The 22,406-nt window shown below is 35.5% G+C and overlaps 1 protein-coding gene across 3 annotated transcripts; it reads left to right on the plus strand.

Moving 5' to 3' along the window:
• Positions 1-214: 214 nt before the first annotated feature.
• Positions 215-21,827, plus strand: LOC140812437 (protein ANTI-SILENCING 1). Of its 3 annotated transcripts, none has more exons than XM_073170699.1 (13): positions 215-392; positions 969-1,358; positions 11,118-11,286; positions 11,414-12,385; positions 12,479-12,540; positions 19,209-19,235; positions 19,755-19,847; positions 20,306-20,384; positions 20,615-20,705; positions 21,023-21,131; positions 21,275-21,391; positions 21,492-21,575; positions 21,799-21,827. In XM_073170699.1, exons 2-12 carry the CDS (start codon positions 1,008-1,010, stop codon positions 21,540-21,542), a joined length of 2,121 nt encoding a protein of 706 aa, XP_073026800.1. In that variant the 5' UTR covers positions 215-392; positions 969-1,007; the 3' UTR covers positions 21,543-21,575; positions 21,799-21,827. The 3 variants fall into 3 exon arrangements, with proteins under 3 accessions (XP_073026800.1, XP_073026802.1, XP_073026801.1); XM_073170701.1 differs by having other exon boundaries at positions 21,495-21,575; XM_073170700.1 differs by lacking the exon at positions 215-392 and having other exon boundaries at positions 448-1,358.
• The last annotated feature ends 579 nt before the right edge of the window (positions 21,828-22,406 follow it).

The raw sequence follows: 22,406 nt of genomic DNA on the forward strand, positions 1-22,406 counted from the left end.
TATCCATATCCTAGGATATTTCCCTGAAACATCAACCCTGATTGTAGCCTACTCTTGTTTTTAATTTCTCTCGATTTTTTTGGTATATATTAAAATTATAATTTAATCTCTCGCTATTTCGTATAATTGTATTTTAATCATCGTTTAAATATAAATTAAATAAATTATAAAAATATTATATATACATCCGTGCTACGTGCTGACTTGAATATTGTAAATCCTCGGCGCTGTTGCACACAACCTAATCCTCCGTATCTGAAAAAAAAACACCTTCAAATTTCACCACATTCGTCGAATACTCCAACCATTATTACCCCGCGGTTTAAAGGTTCCTGGAGGTGTCCGAATTACCGTGTCCTCAATCAATCGATGTTTTCGCGTGCTTGTTAGCGGTTTGCATCAATTGCCCTTTTGTTTTTTTTAATAGTTATTTTTCATGGTTTTGCATTTTTATGGAGCATCATAATTTCAGTTAATGTGCTCTTTGATTTTTCCAATCTTCTGCTGTGTGTTTGAGCTGAGCGTAAAATTGAAAATCTCAACGTTTCTGCAGTTTTAGGGTTTATTTGGTCGCCGCCCCCAAATACTGCTTTGTCTGCAAGTTTCATATGCATTATTCTTAGCAATTGCCTTCTTTTCTCTTTTTTTTTTCACCCAGGACTATTAAAGAATTGTCGATCTTTATGCCGACGGCTGACTAGCACATTCCTTTTTGCATTCGTTTTCTTTTATATGTTTCAACCTACACTCAAAACGTTTGAAGAATATCATTAATTTTTTATTACATGCTTATGGATTTTGATTCATGTTTTCACTATTACAGTTGGCTAATACAAAATAAAAGCTAAGATCATCCTATAATGTAGTTATATGTGTTTAGCTGCAAATTCGTGGTGCAATGTTGGAGCCCTTGCTAGAAACAAATCTCTAAGCCCAAAGTCTCGCTGTTTCTTTTTGCGACTTTTCAGGTTCATAAGTGCAGAGTATATTGTTAATTGTGTGAAAACATGTCTTCTGGTCTCGCAGAGGAGAAAATGGAGGAGCCCGAGTTTAGGTGGATTAAAAAAAAGGGCGTGGGGAACAAAAATAAAAATGTACAGTTTTATGAATCATTTGTTTATGATGGCGAGGAATACCATTTATATGACTCCGTGTACATGTACAAGCACGGCCAGCCCCCCTATATTGGAAAGCTTGTAAAAATTTGGGAACATTCTGGGACATCAAAAAAGGTGAAGGTTCATTGGTTTTTCCGGCCCAGGGAGATTTCTAATCATCTAGGAGATACTGTAACGCTAGAGAACGAAATTTTTCTGGCCTGTGGTGATGGCAGCGGTCTTGCAAATGTCAATCATCTGGTATTTTCATATGAACTTTGTTTTTGTCTGAAATCTATGCTAAATTATTGATTTTGGTCTATTAATTCCTTTATTTTTGTACTTCAATCGACATTTCCCTTGTTATACATATATATTTCATATTTTGTTTACGTGAGTGTGATATGATCCAATCACACAGTTAAAGATTTGAGTAAGTGGATTGTGGGATCACTCTTCAAGCGAGTTTTGACACCAAGAATTGAAGAAAATAAGAAAACGAAACCACAGGGAAACTAGAACCATTCATTTTTCTTATCTTCCAATTGTAACAACGAATACATTTATGTAGACTCATCTTAACCAGTGACGGCTTGCAAAACCAAGTACAAAAGTCAAAACTAATTACAAAGTTCGAATGTAGAATAGAACTATAAACTATGTAGATATGCTTGGTAGTCAAACAACCGTATCATTCATTCCGATTTAAAACTACCATGTCATCAAAGTGGAGTGTGGAATAGAGATGGAATGAGTAGACAAGAGTCCAAATGTGGTAGTTTCAGGTGGATGTATCAGGCGAACCAACAGGACTACACGAGTAGCAACAATAACAAAAAAAATCTTCATGATCAAGGTGGGATCGGTATTTTAAGTAAACCTGCTTTAGTGTAGAGCTTGGAAATGACGTAAAGAATAAGATCGGAACGTGAAGAAAAGATTGTGTATCCTCAATAGTACGATGTTCAATAGTACGTGTGGTATTTATGTCATTGGTTCTAACTCAAATGATTGGTGGAGCTCAGATTTTTGTGACAAAAATTAAAGGTGTGGCAATGTCGCAATGACATAGATCAGAGCGCATTATCATTATCATCTTTCAATGTAATCGATTTTTGTTTGCACGTGGACTTCTTCTGCATAAGACATTCGAGTGACTTCATCCTCATGTTGTTTCCACGTGGTGCAATCATTGGACATTCAAGGGATAAAAGACTCAACAAGGATTATAAATTGTAGTTTCAATTGTGTTGGATCATAGAAGAAAGTGTCGTTACTTGATTGGTTGTGTTGTTACTGATTGGGGTGCGCTTCTAACTGAACCCAATGAAGGACATTGAGTCCTAGTTTCGGTTGCTAAATCGTTTTCCTCTTATCGCTTCATTGAAGCCATTAAGAAGCTTATTTATGGTTGTTCCTTGTCACTCATTCCATCATATCTAAAATTGAGAGTGAAATATTTTGCTCATTTCAATATCTGTAAAGCCATGGGAAATTTATAAGGAGTTCTGCTATGGAGTTCTGCAAATCATGAAAGTCCAAATAGATAGTTTCCAGATGTAAAATGCGATCCAATTTGTAGTTCTCTAAGTTGGTCATGCTCATCCATTACAATGGAGCTAGAACCTTTCGTGTTGAGATTGGGATTGTGATTCCTCATTTACAAGTCATAGAACTGAAAAAACTTGTGAAGGTTTAGTGTGTTGAGATTTCAATTCCTTTGTGTAAGCTGATTAAAACTCTCGGGGAGGCGTTGGGAAAGAAATTTGTGTTGATATTTCAAGTCCTTTGTGTAAGATGATCGAAACTCTTGGGGAAGGGGTTGGAAATGAAATCAAAAGCAAACAATGTGTTGATTTCTTAAGAGTGATTAAAAAACTCTCCCAGAATTCTATTTTTCCTTGAAGAGCAAATGCTCTGTTTCATTGCTACGATTGATCCCCTGCAGTCGAGGAAGGAGTGACATCATAATTATTTCATTAGATTTGGCGGGCAATAGCGGATTCAAACGAGATTTCGTGTCCAGGTTTGGACTGCTATTTGGTTTATGTTGGGGGTAGGGGCTTCTGAATTTTGGTAAGTTAATCCCCTGCAGTTGAGGAAGGAGTGGTATCCAAGTCTTTGGGTTAGATTTGGCGGTCAATAGTGAATTAGGTTTAGGCCACTGTGTTTGGTTTATGTTGGGCTGTCACAGTTACTTGTTGGATGGGCAGGCTGCTGAATTTTTTCATCTTTATGTGAGCCCAAATGTGACGTGTCCATCCTGTCAACTAAACTCTACCCGTCAAAATTTGGCGAGTCAATAGCCAATATTAAATTTTTACCTTTGAAAATATTTGTTGTTTATTTTTAGTTTTGGCGTGAAGCAAATTTGATGACCTGCTCTGTCATAAAACTTGTTTCTATTTTGCACTTGATGTGTTTTTCATCACTTCTTTGACCTCCAATGCATATTGCCATAAAAGATGGGCCACATGAAATGTTGTTCTGTGGAAGAATGGCTATCATGCAAAACTGGTAGACAACTTCGATAGTCAGTAGAGTGATTAGTATTTGAGGTGAAGAATATATAGTATTTCATAGTTATTCAAATTCCATAACTCTCCACCTAGGTTCAGTGTGTATGGCTTGTCCCTTGCTCTGGATGGAAGCCAATGCTTAACCCTTAGTACATCTCCTGCCTTGGACAGAAGCATAAGCCTTGATGCACTAAAAGGCTCAATGCATACTTTAAGTGCATACTTTAAATTCAAATTGAATTTAAAGGTGATATTCATTTTCTCTTGCACTCTTAACAAATATTTGTTTTGTTGTAGTTTGATGGTTGGCAAACTAGATACCAAATAAAGTGTGCATCATTCAATAATGCTCATTCCTCACTTTGCTCCTAGGCTTTATGATAATCTTGTATCTTGCATCTTCAATAACTACAATAGCATCCATACAAAAGAGAACGACTATCATATGACACGAGAAACATATAGTGCTGATCTGTAGTGGGGATTGCCTTCTATTTCACGCAAGCTGTATGGAGTGTTCGGTCTGCCTTTAAGCCTATTTTACATAAAGTATTGTTGGCTGTTGAAATGTTTGGGCTAACATCAGTAAAGAACTTTCTGGAATAATTATACAAGGTTGAACTCATGCGGAATCTAAAGAATGGTTGCTATTTTATGAAGGAACTGCATCTGTGTTGATATCGTGTTTTATTATTCTTCCAAGATTTAGGCATATTCCACGCTTCAACTTAAGGGTACAATTGAATATGTAGTTTCAATCAATCAAATTATTAGTGGGGTGTATTCAATTCAAACTTTTGATGACTTTTAATGACTTTTTCAAATGATAGATTTTTATGGATTTGAGATTTTTATTGACTTTTACAGAATCTCACATATTTATAAACAGATTTATGTGGATTCATGTAGATTTTTTTGCAAGATTTTTTTAGACTTCTGTGAATTTTTTATTATAAATTTTATAAATTTTGTACTTAATTATAACATATTATGAACTAATAATTAATTGACATATAAACATATTCAGTTTGAAATAATTTTTTAATATTTATATTAATAAATAAGTTTACTTATTTAAAAGTTAAATCATTTAATCCTTATATGTGTTTATGTGTGGGGACCCGGACGCTAATCATCTTCTTAATCGTCATTGAGACTAATTTAATCAATTATAATAAACATGGTCTAATTTTTTTTTTACATGCGGAATCGTAATGGAATCAAACTCCTATACATAACAGTATAAAAGTATAAATCTGATACAACATACAATCGTTTACATCTCAGGTTCAACAACTAACTATCAAGTGTTTAAACCCTATCTATAGTTCAAGTCCGTAGTCTCCACTCTAATCTCGATCTTTCTTCACCTCTGTGACCCTGAACCTGTCCTACCTGTTGTCATGCACATATACAAACACGACAACAGCCGGATAACTCCGGTGAGAATAAAATCCCAGTATAAACAATGTATGCATGCAATCATATAAAACATATATAAAAGCATAAACAAACATCAACACATGTATCTAATCTGACTACATGAATCAATGACTCGTTATCTAATCATATCTCATTTCTAATCTAGGGATCCCGATCTAATTTAGACTTTGGTATGCTGTATCGAATGTCTACAATAGACGTCGATCTACATCTAAGCTCATCGATACACCGTAAGTCTAGGGTCTTAGCGGTTCTGTCAAGACTTGGCGATGCTGCCCTAGCTATGGCTTGCTGCCCTAGCTATGGCTGGTCTGCCCTAGACTCAAACTCTGGCTCTGCTATCATTCAACAAATTAAACATATCATATGATAATTTGCAAATATCAATGCGATAAAATAAAGTATGTGATTTAGGGAAACTCAAGTCAAACCTAACTCGAGTTGTGCAATCCCGAATCAACATTTATTTATACCTTTCTTGCTGTCGCTCTGATACAATCGAAGTCTTGACTCAAAGTCTGTCACTGTTCAATCTGGCAATGACAATACCAATATACTGTATCAATATTCTAATCAAATCACGACATATCTGTTTTATCAAATTCTGACAGTATAACAGTACAATCTTGCGATACCGGTAATACCAAACCAGTATATACCAGTTCCAATAATTTATAATCAATCCCCATACAAATCTGACATCAATTCTAGTCAATCTCATTCTGAAAATCATAACAATTCCATGTTGAGTCTGTTTCTTAATCTGACTTCGATTCTACGCTGTCTAATATGTCAAGAACAACATATATGACGTGTATTCAATTCTAACAACATCATAATTTCAAAACATGTCTAAACGTAGTAAAACTTACGTCCAGTTGTAGTCCACGTCGATAGAATCATAGTATCGAAGTCGGATTTAAAATCTAACGGACGGATTGATCGCAAATCGAATTCTAAAATCAAATTAGAAAAAGGGTCTCGATTTCTTCTTTTTCTTCTGATTTTCTCTTTACTTTCGTATGTATATATATATATATATATACCGTGCATGTTTTCCAAAACGTGGGCCATGCCTTTGTGCTGCACGTATCGCGCATATGCGCGACCCTCCTCCGCGCATATGCGCGAGACATAATGTCTCAGCGCGTCGATTCCACGGTAGCTCGCGCATATGCGCGACACATCTTGGCGCATATGCGCGAGGCCTTTACTCAAAATTGCCAACTCTCGGGTTGTCTCGCGCATATGCGCGGGTACAGGTCGCGCATATGCGCGAGGCCCTCTGGACATCTCGCGCATATGCGCCCTGCTAGGCTGCGCATATGCGCGAGAGCTTAGCCCTCGCACATACATCTTTTTATATCGAATTCAAACCAGTGTTCCGATTAATCTTCTTATAATCATGTCAAATTATAATTTAATAATTACAGATTATTAGGATCAAATTCTCGGGCATTACAGTATGCATGTTTGTAAATTTTTAAAAATACGTCAATTGATTAATCTGTAACCTTGTTTTCGAATTGATAATATACATGTGAAAAGAATATTATTTATCATTTTGCGGATATAATTTTGTATAAAAATATCAAAGCTTACATATTAATTGAAAATGATAAAAACAATTTAAAAAATCATGGTTGTTTTGAGGATATTCAATTATTAAGAATTAAGCGTCATTTTTTTGGATCATCTTTTTTTATAATTGAATATTACATTAATTTGTATAAATCATAAATTAAAAATCACAAATCAAATCTAGAATTCAAAATTTTTATGCTATTAAAATAAAAAAATTATAAAATGAAAAATCAGCCAAAAAATGAAAAATTTGAAAAAAAGATGAAAATATATATAGAGATACATTTCGAAAATTTGAGAGAGTGATAGCGATAGATAGATGAGAGGAGAGAAGATAAGAAGAGAGGTGATGTGAAGCGACAGAGAGAGAAATAAATAGCTTGTGTATGAGTTAGAAGTTTTAAAAATCCATCCAAATCTTTGGGTTGAACCAAATACAATTTTTGACAATTTATAGTTGTACCTTAGGCTTTAGTGTTTGTATGTTAATGAATTCCATGAAGTTATTAAGGGGGGTGTATTCAATATAGGAGATTTATTGATTTTTAATGACTTTTGTAGATTTTATAAATCAAGAGGTATTCAATTAAGACTTTTGCATACTCTCAGTGTTCTAAATGGCGGTCGAGACGGCCGCCTGGTAGGCGGCCCTCGACCGCACCACCTATATATGAGGCGGGTGTTTTAGGCGGCCTAAGCTATATGGCGCTGGGGAAGCGGGGTGAGGCGGGCGAGGCGACGAGCAAGCGGACGAGGCGGACAATCAAGATTTTGAAGTTGTAGTCAACAATTTTAAAAATCTAGTCAAAGTCAACTAATTTTAAATATCAAAACCCTAGCATACCTCATTTTCTTTATTTTATTTTTTGGTTTTCACTCTCAAGTCTCAACCACCACCACACAGTCTGTCACCCGCCGCCGCCAGCAGTCAAAATATTTAGGTTAGGCATTGCATATTTATTATTTATCATACTTTTTTTATAATATTTCAGATTTTGTGATTTCAAAAATTAAATTTTTTTCCTATTATTATTTTATTATTGATTTATTGTTGAAGATTAATGGCGGAAAACGATAAACAACTGGAGTTGGAATTTAAGCTAAAGTCTAATGATATTGTTTGGGAATATGGAGTGTTGTATAATAAAAAGAAAAAGGATTGGATCACATGCAAGTTGTGTAAGAGGTTTATTAAAGGAGGAGTTTATAGGATGAAGCATCATATTGCGGGTATTGTAGGACAAGTTGAAGCATATCCTAAAGCATCCGATGAGGACAAAAAAAGATTGAGACTACTTGTTCTAATGATGAATAATCGATTGAAACTTTAAAATTTAAAATTAGTTTTTTGGTAAAAGTAATTATATTACTTTGTTAGCATAATAAAATTAATATGATGATGAATCGTTATTAATTGCACATTATCTAGATGATATTATATTGTATGAAGTTTTTTTGTGCTTAAATATTATTTAATTGCATATTTTACAAAAAAAAATGACTATTTATGATTATATTGTATGATTATCTATAAAAAATTACTTAAAAAATTCAACCGTCTGGACACCGCCTAGGCGGCCGAGGCGGTAGTGACCGCCCCGCCACCTCCTCCCGCCATTCACAACCTTGCATACTTTATAAAAGTCTAGTGGTATTCAAAATAGACTTTCATAGACTTTTAAAAAGTCAAGTCATATTCAACATTGCTTTTAAAAACTCTATGAAAGTCTAGAGGTATTCAAATTTTCAATAGTCTTTTAATAACTTCATGTAATTCATTAATATACAAACATTAAAGCCTAAGGTACAACTATAAATTGTCAAAAATTGTATTAGGTCCAACCCAAAGATTTGAATGGATTTTTAAAACTTCTAACTCATACATAAGCTATTTATTTATCTCTCTGTCGCTTCACATAACATCTCTTCTTATCTTCTCTCCTCTCATCTGTCTCTATCACCTTCTCAAATTTTCGAAATGTGTCTCGATATATATTTTCATATTTTCTTTCAAAAATTTTATTTTTTTGCTGATTGTTCATTTAATTATTTTTTATTAATATCCTATGAAATTTTGAATTCTAGAATTGATTTTCTTATTTTTTATGATTTATACTAATTAATGTAATATTCAATAACAAAAGTTGTCATGTTGTCGGGTGGGAGCAAGTAAGTAAACCGATGGACAGAGGAGGATTGGGAGTGAGGAACATTTGCATCAGGAATAAGGCTTTTCTTGGTAAGTGGTGGTGGAGATGTTCGGTGGAAAAGAAAACGCTGTGGAAAAAAAGTAATCAAGAGCATATATGGTCTTCAGGGTAACGGGTGGGATATGGGGTTGGCGGGGAAAGCGACTTTCAGAAGCCCTTGGAAATGTATCTCTCGTTCTTACCCGGCTTTTCATCAACTCATAAGGGCGGTACTCAAACAAGGCAATATCATTCGTTTTTTGGAGGATGTTTGGGATGGGGAGTTATCGTTCAAAGACCGTTTTCCATCTTTGTTTCAAATATGCACTTCAACTAATAAACCTATTTGCAACTTCGTAGATTTTGTCGATAGCAGTGAAAGTCAGTCTTTCAGTTGGGATGTGAGGTTTAGAAGAGATTTGAACGACGTTGAGTTCCTTGAGTTCACTTCTCTTTTAGGAGTACTAGAGAGGGGAAGATTAGAGTCTAGGATTAAAGATTTTAGAGTTTGGGAGGGAGATAGTTCCGGTTTGTTCTCTGTTAGATCTTTTTACAACTCGTTCTTTCCATTATCAAATTTCGCATTATTCCCTTATTTTAATAATATATCTGGAAAGTACACGTCCTACAAAAGGATCAAATTTTCTCATGGATCGTGGTCCTGGAGAAATTACCGACATGTGAATCAGTGCAAAGAAGATGGCCTGACTACGTATTAAGGCCGCATTGGTGTTGTCTATGCCGGAAGCATGAGGAAAATCAAGATCATCTACTCCTACATAGCTCCTTCTCCGGTGCTATTTGGATAAAAGCCTTAAACGAGCTGGGATTTCATTGGGCATTTCCAAGGCAGGCTCAAGATCTATGCATTCTTGTCAAGAACTTATTTAAATAAAGACTAAAACTCACTCCAAATTGAAAGGATTCATAATAAAATAAAAACAGTGTTTTAATATGGGCCCAACATTTATCAAGGATGTTGCATTTGGTAACTAAACGTAATAAGATAGATGACAAACCAATCCAAATGAAATCTTGGAACCAGACACAATCTTAGATAATTATATTTGCATTGTTGTTGGGGTTGCTGGTTTTTTAGGTGGATTTTTATTAAGATGGAACATAAAGTATGGTGAGGTTTTTAGGATCCTGCGAGTGGAAAGATGGCAAGTTTGTTCGCAGGGTTGTGAGGAGCTTTTATGCAGTTATAGATCTTTCTCTACCTTTTTACCCTTCAAATTTTACTCTTGAATTCCTATGTGGTTTCCTTGACGGATTGTGGTCTAATAGTTATTTAGGACGCAAGGCGCAGTAAAGCGCTAAGGCGCAAGGCGAAACACATGTTTTATCGAAGTAAACATTTGACATAAATTTTAAAATTCAATATATAAAGGGATTTATACTATAAATCTATATTATTACATAAATTAAATATTTTTCACAAAGATAACAAACATTATAAATAAAAATTCATTAATAGATAATGTAGCGTAAATCATAACCGGGAAAAAATTTTAATCATCTAAAATTCATTAGTAAGTCATCAATTCATAGTATATAAAGGGAAAAAAACTTAAAATATCTAAATCATCAAATTCCTCTTCATCCTCTTCAACTATATAATCATCATCATTATCATCATCTTCCATAACCATGGTGAGTCATGAGTGTAGAAGAAATTAGAGTAAAAGATTGTATAGAAGATTACAGTATCATCTAAATCATCAAACTTTTCTTATCTTTCTCAACTATATCATCATCATATCACAGGGGGAAAATGACAGTAAAAGTTTGCATAGAAGACTTCTGAACTTTCTGATAAAAAAGTCTTGGATAAAGAGTGACAACAGAGTTCTTTTATCATTAAATAATCATGAACTTTGCTAATTGAGCTTCAACATTGGTTGAGCTCGAGTTAATTTTTATTTACTTACAAAATATCAGCTCATTTTTTAAAGCGCACGCTTAGGCAGAGGCGCACGCTTTAAGCGCACTTGTTTCAAGTGCTGCGTCTGGGTTTCAATGGGTGCGCCTGGCTAGGCGACATACAGGCGAACGCTTTTAATAACTATGTGGGGTCTAGATGTGATTGGTTGAGTTCTCCATTTCTTCAAATCTTATTTGATTGAAAATGGTTCCATTATAATTGTGTGATCTTCTAGTAATCAGGTCCTTTTGAGCGAAAACCTCGTGTAACTTCAGTTTATGCTTCTGTGATATTGTCATCCATTTACTCAATTGTGAATTGACTTGGGAAGCTGCCATGTCTCCATTAATAAAAACAGGAAGCAATTGCTGGCAAATGCAACATTATCTGTATTTCAAGGGACAGGAGAAATCGACAACCTACTGCAGAAGAGCTTCAAATGGCCAATTATGTTTACTACCGAAGTTTTGATGTTAAAAGCCTGACAATATCAGACCAGTTAAATGATACTGTTGGTGGGACTCAAGGTTGTTCTCTATCATGTTGATTTTATGTGTTTGAAACTTTAGATGCATGTTTCTCTTTGGTTGTAATTTTCATTTATTTTTAAAAATTAACATCACTTACGCCTTTGTCTTGTCATTGTTGTCACAGTCGAGTTTGTATTTAACAGTAAAGAGAGCTTCAAGACTATTGAAGTTACTGCAGGTGGAGAAATACCGATGTTTGCAGGTAAAAACACAACCGAACAATTGAAAAATCTGACGCCTGATGAAAACTCTGATCATACAGTGGAAAAAAAAGAGGTTAGAGATGTGAAACGACTGCAGACTAAAAGGGAAAGTTTACTTGGGGAGACAAAAGGTGTATCATCGAGTAAAGAAGCGGCATCTGGGGGATCTTATTTGGATGCTCATGTAAATTCCAGTAAAGATGAAGAGGCAATGGAGACTGATGAGAAGCTAAAGGTTTTGGGTTCAAAAAATGTTGGGTGCAAGGTGAAACCACTTGTCATTCAGGCTCAGTTTGAAGAGGGTATGAAATCTGCGAGAAAATTAGGTGATATAGATGAAAAACCTTCAAAGAGGGTGAGAATTGATGACATGGTCACATTAGCAAAGGACCAATGCACAAATGGGGTGCAGAATTCTATTGTTCCTAGAAATGATGCAATGTCTCCGGTGGCTCGGGTTGTTTCCTCTAATACACAAGCAAAAGTTGAACTCGATGATAGCTTTGTTGGGACGGGAAAGGAGGATTCAAAACTGGCTGGAAAATCACTTAAAGGTTCGATTGAAATGAAGAATACACTTTTAAAGGCGGATGCTTATTCATCCAACAAAAAATCGAGTGTTGGACATGATGTGGATCATGAGAAGAGTTTTGTCGGAAACACAAATGATCCAACGACGACAAAAAATTTGCGTCCGTCGGTAGAAAAGTCTTCAAGGATAGCAAAATTGAACAATTCCCCCGAAAATAATAAGGATAAAAGCTCTCCCAAATCCATCAAAATTAAAAGGCCGGCTAGTGAAATTAAGCAATCTCCAAGTGAAATGAAGAAGTCAAATACTCATGTGACTATCAAGGAGGACAAGAATAAATCAAGACTTCCTAAAACCTTGGGTAAGCTTGACTTCAACTCTTCTAAAGATGATCAATTTCAATCTATGAGCAAGTCTCCTTATGGCAACTTATATAAATCGTCAATTGCATTAGATAAAGGCAAAGATCGGAAAGTTGATGGCCAAATATTTGAAGCAACTAGAAGACCAATTGCCGTAAGTTGAGCTTCGAACATTCTTATGTTTTTTGAACCTTTTTTAAACTTAATAGTTTATCTTCACATGGAGCTTCAATTGAGATAATAAAAAATAGATTGTTCTCATCCTAATCCACATGATGACCTATAATAGCTAAATTAATGGTCTTTATGTTGAATAAGATGGAGCACTTGGATGATTGAGATTTCATATTGTAAAGTTCAAACTTTTGGTCAACAATTGGAACTTTGATTTTAGATGAACGATGTTATCAAAGATTGTTACCTAGGTGGAAGATGGATGCAAGCACTACGTTTATCACTTTAATCGGTTTGGGCTCTAGCATTCATGAAGGTGAGCCCCATTTTGCACCTTTGTGGAAGGCAATAGGCACAAGAAAAGTGCACCTTTCCCAAAAAAAACCCAAATTAGATTTATTCATGCTATGTGTTCCCATAATGTGATCATTTGCATAAACATGATTGAAACACAATGCTATAGCATCCTCTCCACTTTTTTCATTCACTTTATTGAGTATATATATGTACTTACACAACACATTTTCCCAACTAGTAGAAGTAAAAGATACATGACATGAACCTTTTTGAACACTTTTATATTTTAACTAAAAAAATGTTGTCAAAAATCTAGATTTGGTTCTACCTAATAAATTTTTCGCCTCCCACTTTTATCCGTCCACATTCCTACCTTTATCTCGCCGCAACCATTGTAACTGTTATGGATTACGCCGAAGCAACGGCGATCATGATGATAATATAGTATCAAAACTTGCGAAATAAAACAATAAAAAAACACAAAGATTTAAGTGGTTAACCCAATAAAAGTTACGTCAACGGAGCTATTGCAAAAATTTAATAAAAAGGAAAATTTTTACAGAGTTTATATCAAAACACTCAATATCTCACAATCTCAAACCGAGTATAATCGAGAAAATATTTTTTTTTAATTCACACATGAGAACCTCCCAACACTCGAGAAATAAATCATTTTCTTATGTTTTGTTATCTCGATTTGCAATACTTAGAAAGCTTGGATGAGTTATCTAGGAGATGAGCTATATATAAATATATAGCAAAATTTTCAAGGTGAAAGCCAAATGTAAATTCTAAATTTGCTAGCCACCATTTGGACGGTAGTGTGGACGTTCGCATTGGAGTACACACATGAACATGGACACAATTTTCTTGCCTACGATTTTGGTAAGAAAAACACATGTCCCAATCTTAACGATTCTCCTACTTGAAGACTTAAATTTCAATCATGTCTTCACACCAGTCAATGCAGTAGCTCATACCCCCCTCCCCACGAGTTTATAGATGGAGTCCAACTGAAGTCGAACACTACTTCAGTTTTTCAATTATCACGACCTTGTAAGCATATCGGTTGGATTCATACATCTAGCCTCTAGGAATCTTCTCAAGCATCAAAATTCCAATCACCTGATCTTTTAAGATCTTCATTTCAAGGATTTGCTTTGAAGCTCCCAAATCCTTTATAGCCAATTATTTCTTGATTTTATCAATCTCCTTCAGACAAATTCCTCTTATTAACATATCATCTACATATAGTAGTAATATGATATAAGAACCATCAAGCTTCACATAACAGGATCAGCCTGACACCTCATGAAACCATTATTACTCTTGAATCCATTAAACTTCATGTACCAATGTCTTGGAACTTGTTTGAGATCGTACAAGCTCTCACGAAGTTTGCACACCATTTTCTCTTTCTCTCTTACTTCAAATTCTTGTGACTTCTTCATTTCTTCGTCTAGCTCACCATGAAAAAATACCGTCTTTACATCTAACTGTTCCAGATGTAAATCTTCTATTGTCACTAATCCAAGTACAATGTTGATAGTGATTAACCTCACCACCAGTGAGAAAATCTCAGTGTAATAATGACGTCCTTTTCGTTTTTTACAACAAGTATTGCTTTGTACCGCATGCTACCGTCGTGTTCTAACCGGTACACCCACTTGTTACATAAAACTTTTTTACCTCCCGGAAGTTCTGACAACTGATTGGATGACAGTGAATCCATCACACCTTCCGTGTTCTAACCAAGAAAATTTTTTTTGTGACTCACACAAGAGAATCTCCCAACACTCAAGAAAAAAATCATTTTATTATGTTTTTTTCTCTCAATTTGTAATGCTTAAAAAGCTTGGATGGGTTATCTAGCAAATGAGGTTTGTATATAGCAAATTCCTCAAGTGTGAAAGCCAAATGTAAATTCAAACTCTGCTTGCCACCATTTGGACGAATGGACGACACATGTGAACATGGATGCGATTTCTTACCTACAATTTTGGTCAAAAAAACACGACCAAATCTCAATAGTAACCATAAAAAACCGCCGGCGTACTTGGTTTGGTGTGGTATAACTACAAGCAAAGCTGACTCATGCCGCCGATTGAGCACAAATGTTAAGCGAAGGAGTGTCAACACCATAGTTATTAAAAGCCCACTAGGCGTGCCCGTAGTCTCAAGGTTCGACTCATGGCACCGGTTGAGCACAACTGTGAAGTGAAGGAGGGTCAACACCATAGTGATTAAAAGCCCACTAGGCGTGCCCATAGTCTCAAGGTTCGTCTATCCTTGCCTTTGTACCTTGACACAAGGTAAGCGCAATCCTTTAGTGAAGCCCACACATTAACCACAAAGCCCAAGTTTTGGTGCACCTTAAAGGTTCAAGGCCATTTTTATGTGTGCCTTCAATGTAGAGATCGTAAATCTATGATGTAGTGCAAGACAATGAACATCTATTTTCTCTTAGTAATAAATTTTGTTTTATTGTTTCTTTACAACTAAATATTGCATTATACATTGTGATATATGATGAAATTTTTTCGTCAGATATTTAGATTCCAGCATATCATTATTTTGAGCGCTTCCTTTAATAGAGTGTGCCCCTCTCCTCGTGTCTAAACTCTATGATACAGATAAATCCTGTTCTGCCTTGCTCTCCTAATACCTATAGTTGAAACTATAGGTGAATTTTATTGTATGTTTAATTTGTGTGATACAATTTTTTATAGGCTAAAGTACAAGAAACTCCTACCATAAATAAAGGGATCACAATCTGAAATATGGAAGAAAATCATGACTAAATCGGGAAATTATATGTCGTATCCCTCCTAAGCTTTAGAAAATAATTATTTACAGTTTTTTAACACTAATGTATCCATAAATTAGGAAATTTTTCTACAGTCCTCAATTTGGTGAACACAAGTCTTCCATTCCTAGCTTGGTAATGATCTCTTGAAAGTTGATACTGTTGGGTCCCTTTGGTAACTAACCTCCTGATGGCAACACATCAAGTACAAATTAATCCACTTTCTAGCTTCTCTTTGATAAAACGTGTCTGCCTTGTTTAGTTTGGTCATGTTGCACTGGGTTCAGTGGGTTGTATGTAATGCTAATGGCTGGTTTATTATAATAGTATAGTTTCATTGGCCTATCGTCCATTTTGATTTTCACCCCTAATAATCCGGCACTTGATTGTCCGACTCTGTTTCTTGCTTTGCCATGCCATTAGGCTGCCTCTTAGAAAAATACAATAACCTGAAGTAGACCTCCGATCCACTAGTTATCCTGTGTAGTCCACATTCGTGTAGGCTTCAAGAACGAGTTCTGAGTTTCTTTGAACATTATTTCCGTTATGGGATAAGTCTTTAAGTAGTGAAGCACCGTGTAGACAGCTTGTAGGTGAAATAGGTTCATATACCGTTATCTCCTTTCTGAAGTTGAATCAGCTTGTCCTTTCCTTATGGATATAGACAGGTCTTAATTGGAATTTTTAGCTATAAGGATGGGGCGATGAAGGTGAATTAGGTTCATATGCTGTTATCTTCTTTCTGAAGTTGGATTGGTAGTTTGCACTTGCTTTGGATCCGGAATTAGATCGTTTTCCTCGCGTACACATACTTATACTGGAAGTGATTTTAAAACGATTATTCTTCTTTGGAAACTCTGAGATTTAGATGAGTATCCAATGAACACACATTTGACATGATGTTTCTACGTAGTAGTGTCCATACTTCTCTTCAGCAAGTCCGATCTTTCTCCCCGAACCCGGTTGTGAAATTCTCAGTAAGACCGATACAACATGACTGACTTGAGGCATGTGCCTTATGGTCTTTGGCTTCTGAGTCTAAAATCAATCAATCAAACCACAAGTACTTCATCAAAGACGTGTAAACTAAGAGGTGATAGAGATTTACCTGAGAGCACCATTGGATGAAAGCTTCTCAATTTACCCAACAGACTCCTCATCTTCTTTATTTTTTCACCATTGAATTTTCCATGTCCTTGTTTCTAATCTAGACTTGCTTGTGAAGCAATCCGAGCCTGTTGCGGTTTTGTCTTTGGCAATGAGCACACCTTAGTTCATCTCGGTTTTCTATTTTTCCATTCTTCAAGTTCGATGACTGTTCTAACTTCTAAGGTAAGACTGTTGTTAGTTACCAGTGGTTATGAGAGCGTCCACTGGTTGAGAGTCGAGCATGATCACTGGACAACTTTCTTTAGCCTTTGGAAATGAAATTGTTTCATTGAGAGATGGTATTTAAGCTTTGCCTAAAATTTGAACACTCAGGGTTTAGACTTGCAAGAAATTTAGTAAACCTTTTAATGAAGTTTTAAATTGCAACCACACGTTTGCATTCCATTTGCAAGGGGTTTTATGCACGATTTAAAAAACATGGTTTTGAATGCCCGTTGATTTCACAACGGGTTTTTCGCTTTTTGAATTTTTTCAGGGGTGCTGATGCAATATACCCTATATTTTTCTTCTTAGTCATCCCATTTTGTTGAGGCGCATTGGTACAAGTTTATGATGAATTATACCTTTTCATTGAAATAATAGCCCCAGAATGTTATTCAAATATTCATTTCCGTTGTCACTTCAAAGCCCTATTATTTTTTAAATTGAGTTTCAATCATGAATTATACCTTGCACAATATTTTTTTCCGTTAGAATTTACATAGCATGGACTTTCTCCAAGGACATCGTGCATTTATGGCTGGAATTTTGGGGCTTCTGAAAAAGCTGGATTTTTAGGCTCATTGAGTTGGGCTCACTGAGCTTCCAAGCTCCAAGACAGAAATTGCAGCGCAAGTCCTGTCACTTACAGAAGGATCACGATAACACCTCGCTTACAGAGAATTGTGACAACACTAGTGCTGCTGCAAAGGTTTATTGGCTACACCACCATATTGTTTTCAAGAGATATGGAATTGCAACTATACATTTTTGTCGTGAGGGTTCCATGGCTACACCACCGTCATGGTCTTAGAGCTTCTAGTTTCTATGGTTCTGCGTCTACTGCACCACCGTTGCTGCAAACCCTAGTGATCAAATGGCTTAACAATCAGGGTATGCCGTGTTCATCTCTCCTCAATTTGATCTCACTGTGTGCTAGCCTACCGGCTAGAAACTGGGAGGTTAAGACCCAGCACATTTACAGAGAACAAAATAGGGCTGCGGATTTTCTGGCTGCAGAAGCTCTGAAAATGGAAAGAGGCTATATAACGATGAGGAATCCTCCTGTAGGCATGCACACCATCATTCAGGAAGACAAGGCGGGATTTGGCTCGTGTAGAAGAATAGCTGTTTGACAGGGAACAATCTTGGGTGACCCCCCTCTCTTGTAACCAAAAAAAAAAAAATATCCTGTTGACTCCTGAATAGTAAACATGGATAGAAAATGTAGAGCAAGAGCTAGAGAAATTATTTGCTGCTTATTATTTTTTTCAACTCTATTGATAATTAGGGTGCAATGCATCTAATCATATACAGTTCTTGACTAAGGATAAAAATAATCCTATGAAATTTCACAAAATATCTGTATTCCTATTTACAATAGATATTCTTATTTTTCTGCAGTGTTTCATATTTGTGTACAATTTCATCTTGTTTACAGTTAAATACAAATGTTGATTGTATGTCCAATGGTTTCAGTGTTATTGATGCGTAATGGGCATTGATTATTACTTTTGGTGCTGAGTATTTTGATTTCTGATAGCTTTTACCAGAATTTCGATAAAATGTTGGTTGTGTTTGTTCATGGAATAATTTTAAATCATTACTGTGTATTGGGCATGAATTATTTTCCTTTGGCTTCTATGATTTGAAATTTCTAATTGTTTTTCCTAAAGTTGTGGTCGAATGTTGCTTGGGTATTTTCAGAGGGGTGATCTTATAAGATAATGTACCAGATATTCTCTGCTTAGCTGTTGGTGAAAAACCTACTTGATTTTAATTATGATGTTTATTCAAGTAAGATAACCAATCTTGGAATGCAACATCTTGTTTTTCTACACCGCCATAGAATGAGTACACTCGGTCTTGACAGCAGACTCAAACTTCCAATTGAAACACAACATTACAACACAATCAGTGAAGATGAGTTGAACCTACTTACTTGCTTATGCATTTAATCATGTGAGGATAGAGTTTTATGTTTTTAGCAATCTGTGAGTGATAACTGATACATGATTCGTACAGTACATTTTATTTTCATTCGTAGTCAAAACTGACGAGATATTCACTTTGTACCTGTCGTGTAAAAGATTTTGCATTATATTTTGTCTCAGAGGCAGTTGCAATTTTGTTTTGGTAAGTTTCTCCTCTAATGCTAGATGATTTGGTTTTTGCAGGAAAAGAGCAAGTGGTTTAAAGAACTGGTGAGTTCTACGACATCTGCCTTGAGCTTCATTTGTTATATTTTGATACAATGATGAGTAGAAATATTCTATTGGTTTTCAATTGAATGTTTATTCTTGATTTTTCGCTTTGATAGTGCTCAGGGGACATGTTTGGGATGGACAACTGTACTTTTGGTTATGCTATTGGCTTCATTTAAGAAAAATTCATAGTGTTTTGTTTTTGGTTCTCCGGTGATTAGTTTCAGGTGTGGGATTTATATAGTCTTATATCTGATTTCATGTTGGCAATTAGTATCTTAAATTGTTTTCCCAGTTAAACATTGTGTACGTGAGCATTGATCTGCAATGTGTAGTCTCTGTAAAAATAGCAAATATCAGACTCAAAAAATAAATAAAAAAATTATTTACGAATTAAGGTAAATTTTTTTAAATCTCTTCAGATACCTTGAGATATGTTACTCGCTGTCTACTTCTCTAGTTTTATGATTATGTTAGATGTCTTCCATCACTTCAGTCTATTCTTCATGCTGCTTACAGCCTTGGGAGCAGAGAATGAAGACTTCTCATGATGAAGGGACACTAGTTTTGTTCCAGAATTTGGATCCAGAATTTACTTCAGGGGAAGTGGAGGTAAGATCTTACCTATTTTAATGAATCTTTATATCTTCCAACTCTTTGGTTTCTTGCTTGTTGGCTTATATTATTAGGTCGTTTTTGCTTCTTAAATTCAATAAGGCACTTCATAGATGCTCTGAACTGTTTGTTTGTGTCAAATTCTTATTTGTTTTCCATTTTCCATTTGTATCAATAAATATACTCTCTTTATCTACTTTCATTTGTGGAATTTGAATTGAATTTGAATTATCGATGCCTTTAGAGAAATAAATAAGCATTAAATTTTTTGTTACCCTCACATCCCTGATGTCTTTTTGTTTTGGGAGGGGGTGGGTGGGGCTCTTTTGACTCTTAAATGTCAGATAACAGGTGGGTTGAGTGCCATTACAAGGGATTTTTCTGCGTCTTTATCTGCTTTTGGGTTTTCATTCTTAAGCAGTCTCTGATGTGATTAATGAATGGTGTTACTTCAGGATATTGTTTTTCATGCATTTGAGGAAATTTGTGCAGCAAGAATGGTGCAGCATATTGCTATTTCTAATCCACACTATGGTATGTAGGTAAATTAGAATTGGTATGACTTCAGTAAGTAGAGTTTTGTTATTTCTGAGTTCTTATTCGTTAATTGTAAATAAGGTGAAGCTAATTCTATGACTGGCTCCTTTTGTCTTTCTTTTGGTTTTACTGCCTTTTTTGGTCCCATTCCCATTTTTTTTAATCTTTTTTTGTCTCAAGAATGATCGTGGTAGTTTTGTTTTGTCTTTCTATTGAATAATTTTCAGGTCAAGCTTTTGCTATATTTAAAACAAGGGAAGCTGCAGAGAGAATTGTTAAAGAACTTGATGACTGTTGCTTGATGCTACCAAACAACAGGTTTGCTAAAAAATTAATATTCTCTGAAGAAAGCATGCTGATCTTGGGTTCATAAAGTTTCGTAGAAATGTTTGATGTCACAAGACTCATAACTGATCTTTTTTTCTTTGAAGTGCATAGCCCATTAGTCTAGCAGATACTGCACATTTTTCTGAAATTTTCTGCATAGTTTACTATAATGAATTACATTTTTCCCCTAGCTGTTATTCTATGTCTATGAGTACAGTTGGTCCATAGAAAGCTCAGATGATAATGGAAAAAATGTTTAGATCTCCTGTTACTAGGAAGTGCATACCTGAGTACTATTCTTTCTACAGGCCGCTGATAGGTGGCATTGCTGTTCTTCCCAACTTATCTGAAAAGCAGACGACGTTTGTTGGTCATTTTGCTATCGACAAAGTTAGACGTCAAGTGCAGAGGGATATGGTGCTCTCTCTCCCCTCACGTTCTTGTCTACGTTATATCAAACAATTTTAGTACATTATTGTTGCGTGACTTGTGTCGCGCATGGTTCTCTTAGACAACTCTGAAATTCCTTTTATTCCTATGTCACTTTTTGCACTGCCCAGAAAGAAGCTGTATCTACTTCTCATTACTCCCAGACTAACACAATTGAATATGAGATGGCTATGTCTTGGTGCTTACTACAATCGAAAGCTGATAGATGGTGGATCAAGCTTTATGAGGTGCGTGAAAGAAATTGAGTCGATCCTGCTGAATCTAGCGAATGTTTTCTACTGTACATTTCAATTGAAAATTCTATGTATATTGTTGTGCTTTTATCAGCAGCAAAATGTTAATTTAAAGAAACTGACAAGTGATCTCAAGTCGAAATGAATATCAGCTTGGAAGCAGTGTCGTTTTTGGTTAGTAATTCCACCCTTAAAGTTCTCAACTCTTGGTCTGAAAATATTATCATCTTATTTTTGGATCTTGGTGCACTCCTTCTCTCTTGAGATACACGTGCATAAACAATAGTGCTCTGTAGTTCTTCTGCATACACAACATACTTGATCAAGAAGTTTCTTGTTTATATTCATCTACAACATAAACTGAAGATGTTCATGTTTTATTTCTTCGTAATTCAGGTGAGAGCCGTGGCTAATCTCTTGTGCATACGTTTCCAGATTATGTGGCTCTGCCTTGTCTAGCAACACTGATAGGGTATTGCCTTTACTGGTTGTTTAGAGAGTTGCCGAAGACTGTTGTGCATTCTGAACAGATATTGGTAGATTCTATGTAATTGTTAACTCGTTCTGCAATATCTCAAGGTTTGCAAAAGAGTTGCATTTTGGAAAATGGAGTTATTGCCCGTACTATTAGAGATTCAACAAGTACTCAATTTATCATCCATGTTGCATGTTTTCTGGACATAGACAAAAATACAGATACAATATGATTCATGCATGGGAGCAATCAAAAGATTAGGTACTCTAGTATTTATCCGAGTCCTGAAGTCCATAGCACTTCGATCGATATATTCCTTGGCATTTTGATTTTATCTTTAGGAATTTTATCTGTATAGTTTAATTTTACATGTCATGTAGTTCTTAGTTTGATAATGCTATGAATCTTCTACGTGTGGCACAAGATGTCCGATCAAATCCGCATCAGTTTATTCGATATAATTCATATTATAACATACAAGCAGCACCACTCAATTTGTTTCCAGTGTCGCAAGTCCGACGAAGATTTTAAATA

This window comes from Primulina eburnea, chromosome 14 (assembly GCF_022965805.1).
Source record: "Primulina eburnea isolate SZY01 chromosome 14, ASM2296580v1, whole genome shotgun sequence".
Taxonomy (NCBI): Eukaryota; Viridiplantae; Streptophyta; class Magnoliopsida; order Lamiales; family Gesneriaceae; genus Primulina; species Primulina eburnea.

Bases quoted from the DNA above. Each gene is read 5' to 3' on its own strand.
- LOC140812437 (XM_073170699.1), top strand. From the start codon at position 1,008: ATGTCTTCTGGTCTCGCAGAGGAGAAAATGGAGGAGCCCGAGTTTAGG. The intron at 12,386-12,478 runs GTAAGCTTGACT...CAATTGCATTAG, and splicing joins AAGACTTCCTAAAACCTTGG to ATAAAGGCAAAGATCGGAAA. The intron at 21,132-21,274 runs GTGCTCTCTCTC...TGCACTGCCCAG, and splicing joins GTCAAGTGCAGAGGGATATG to AAAGAAGCTGTATCTACTTC.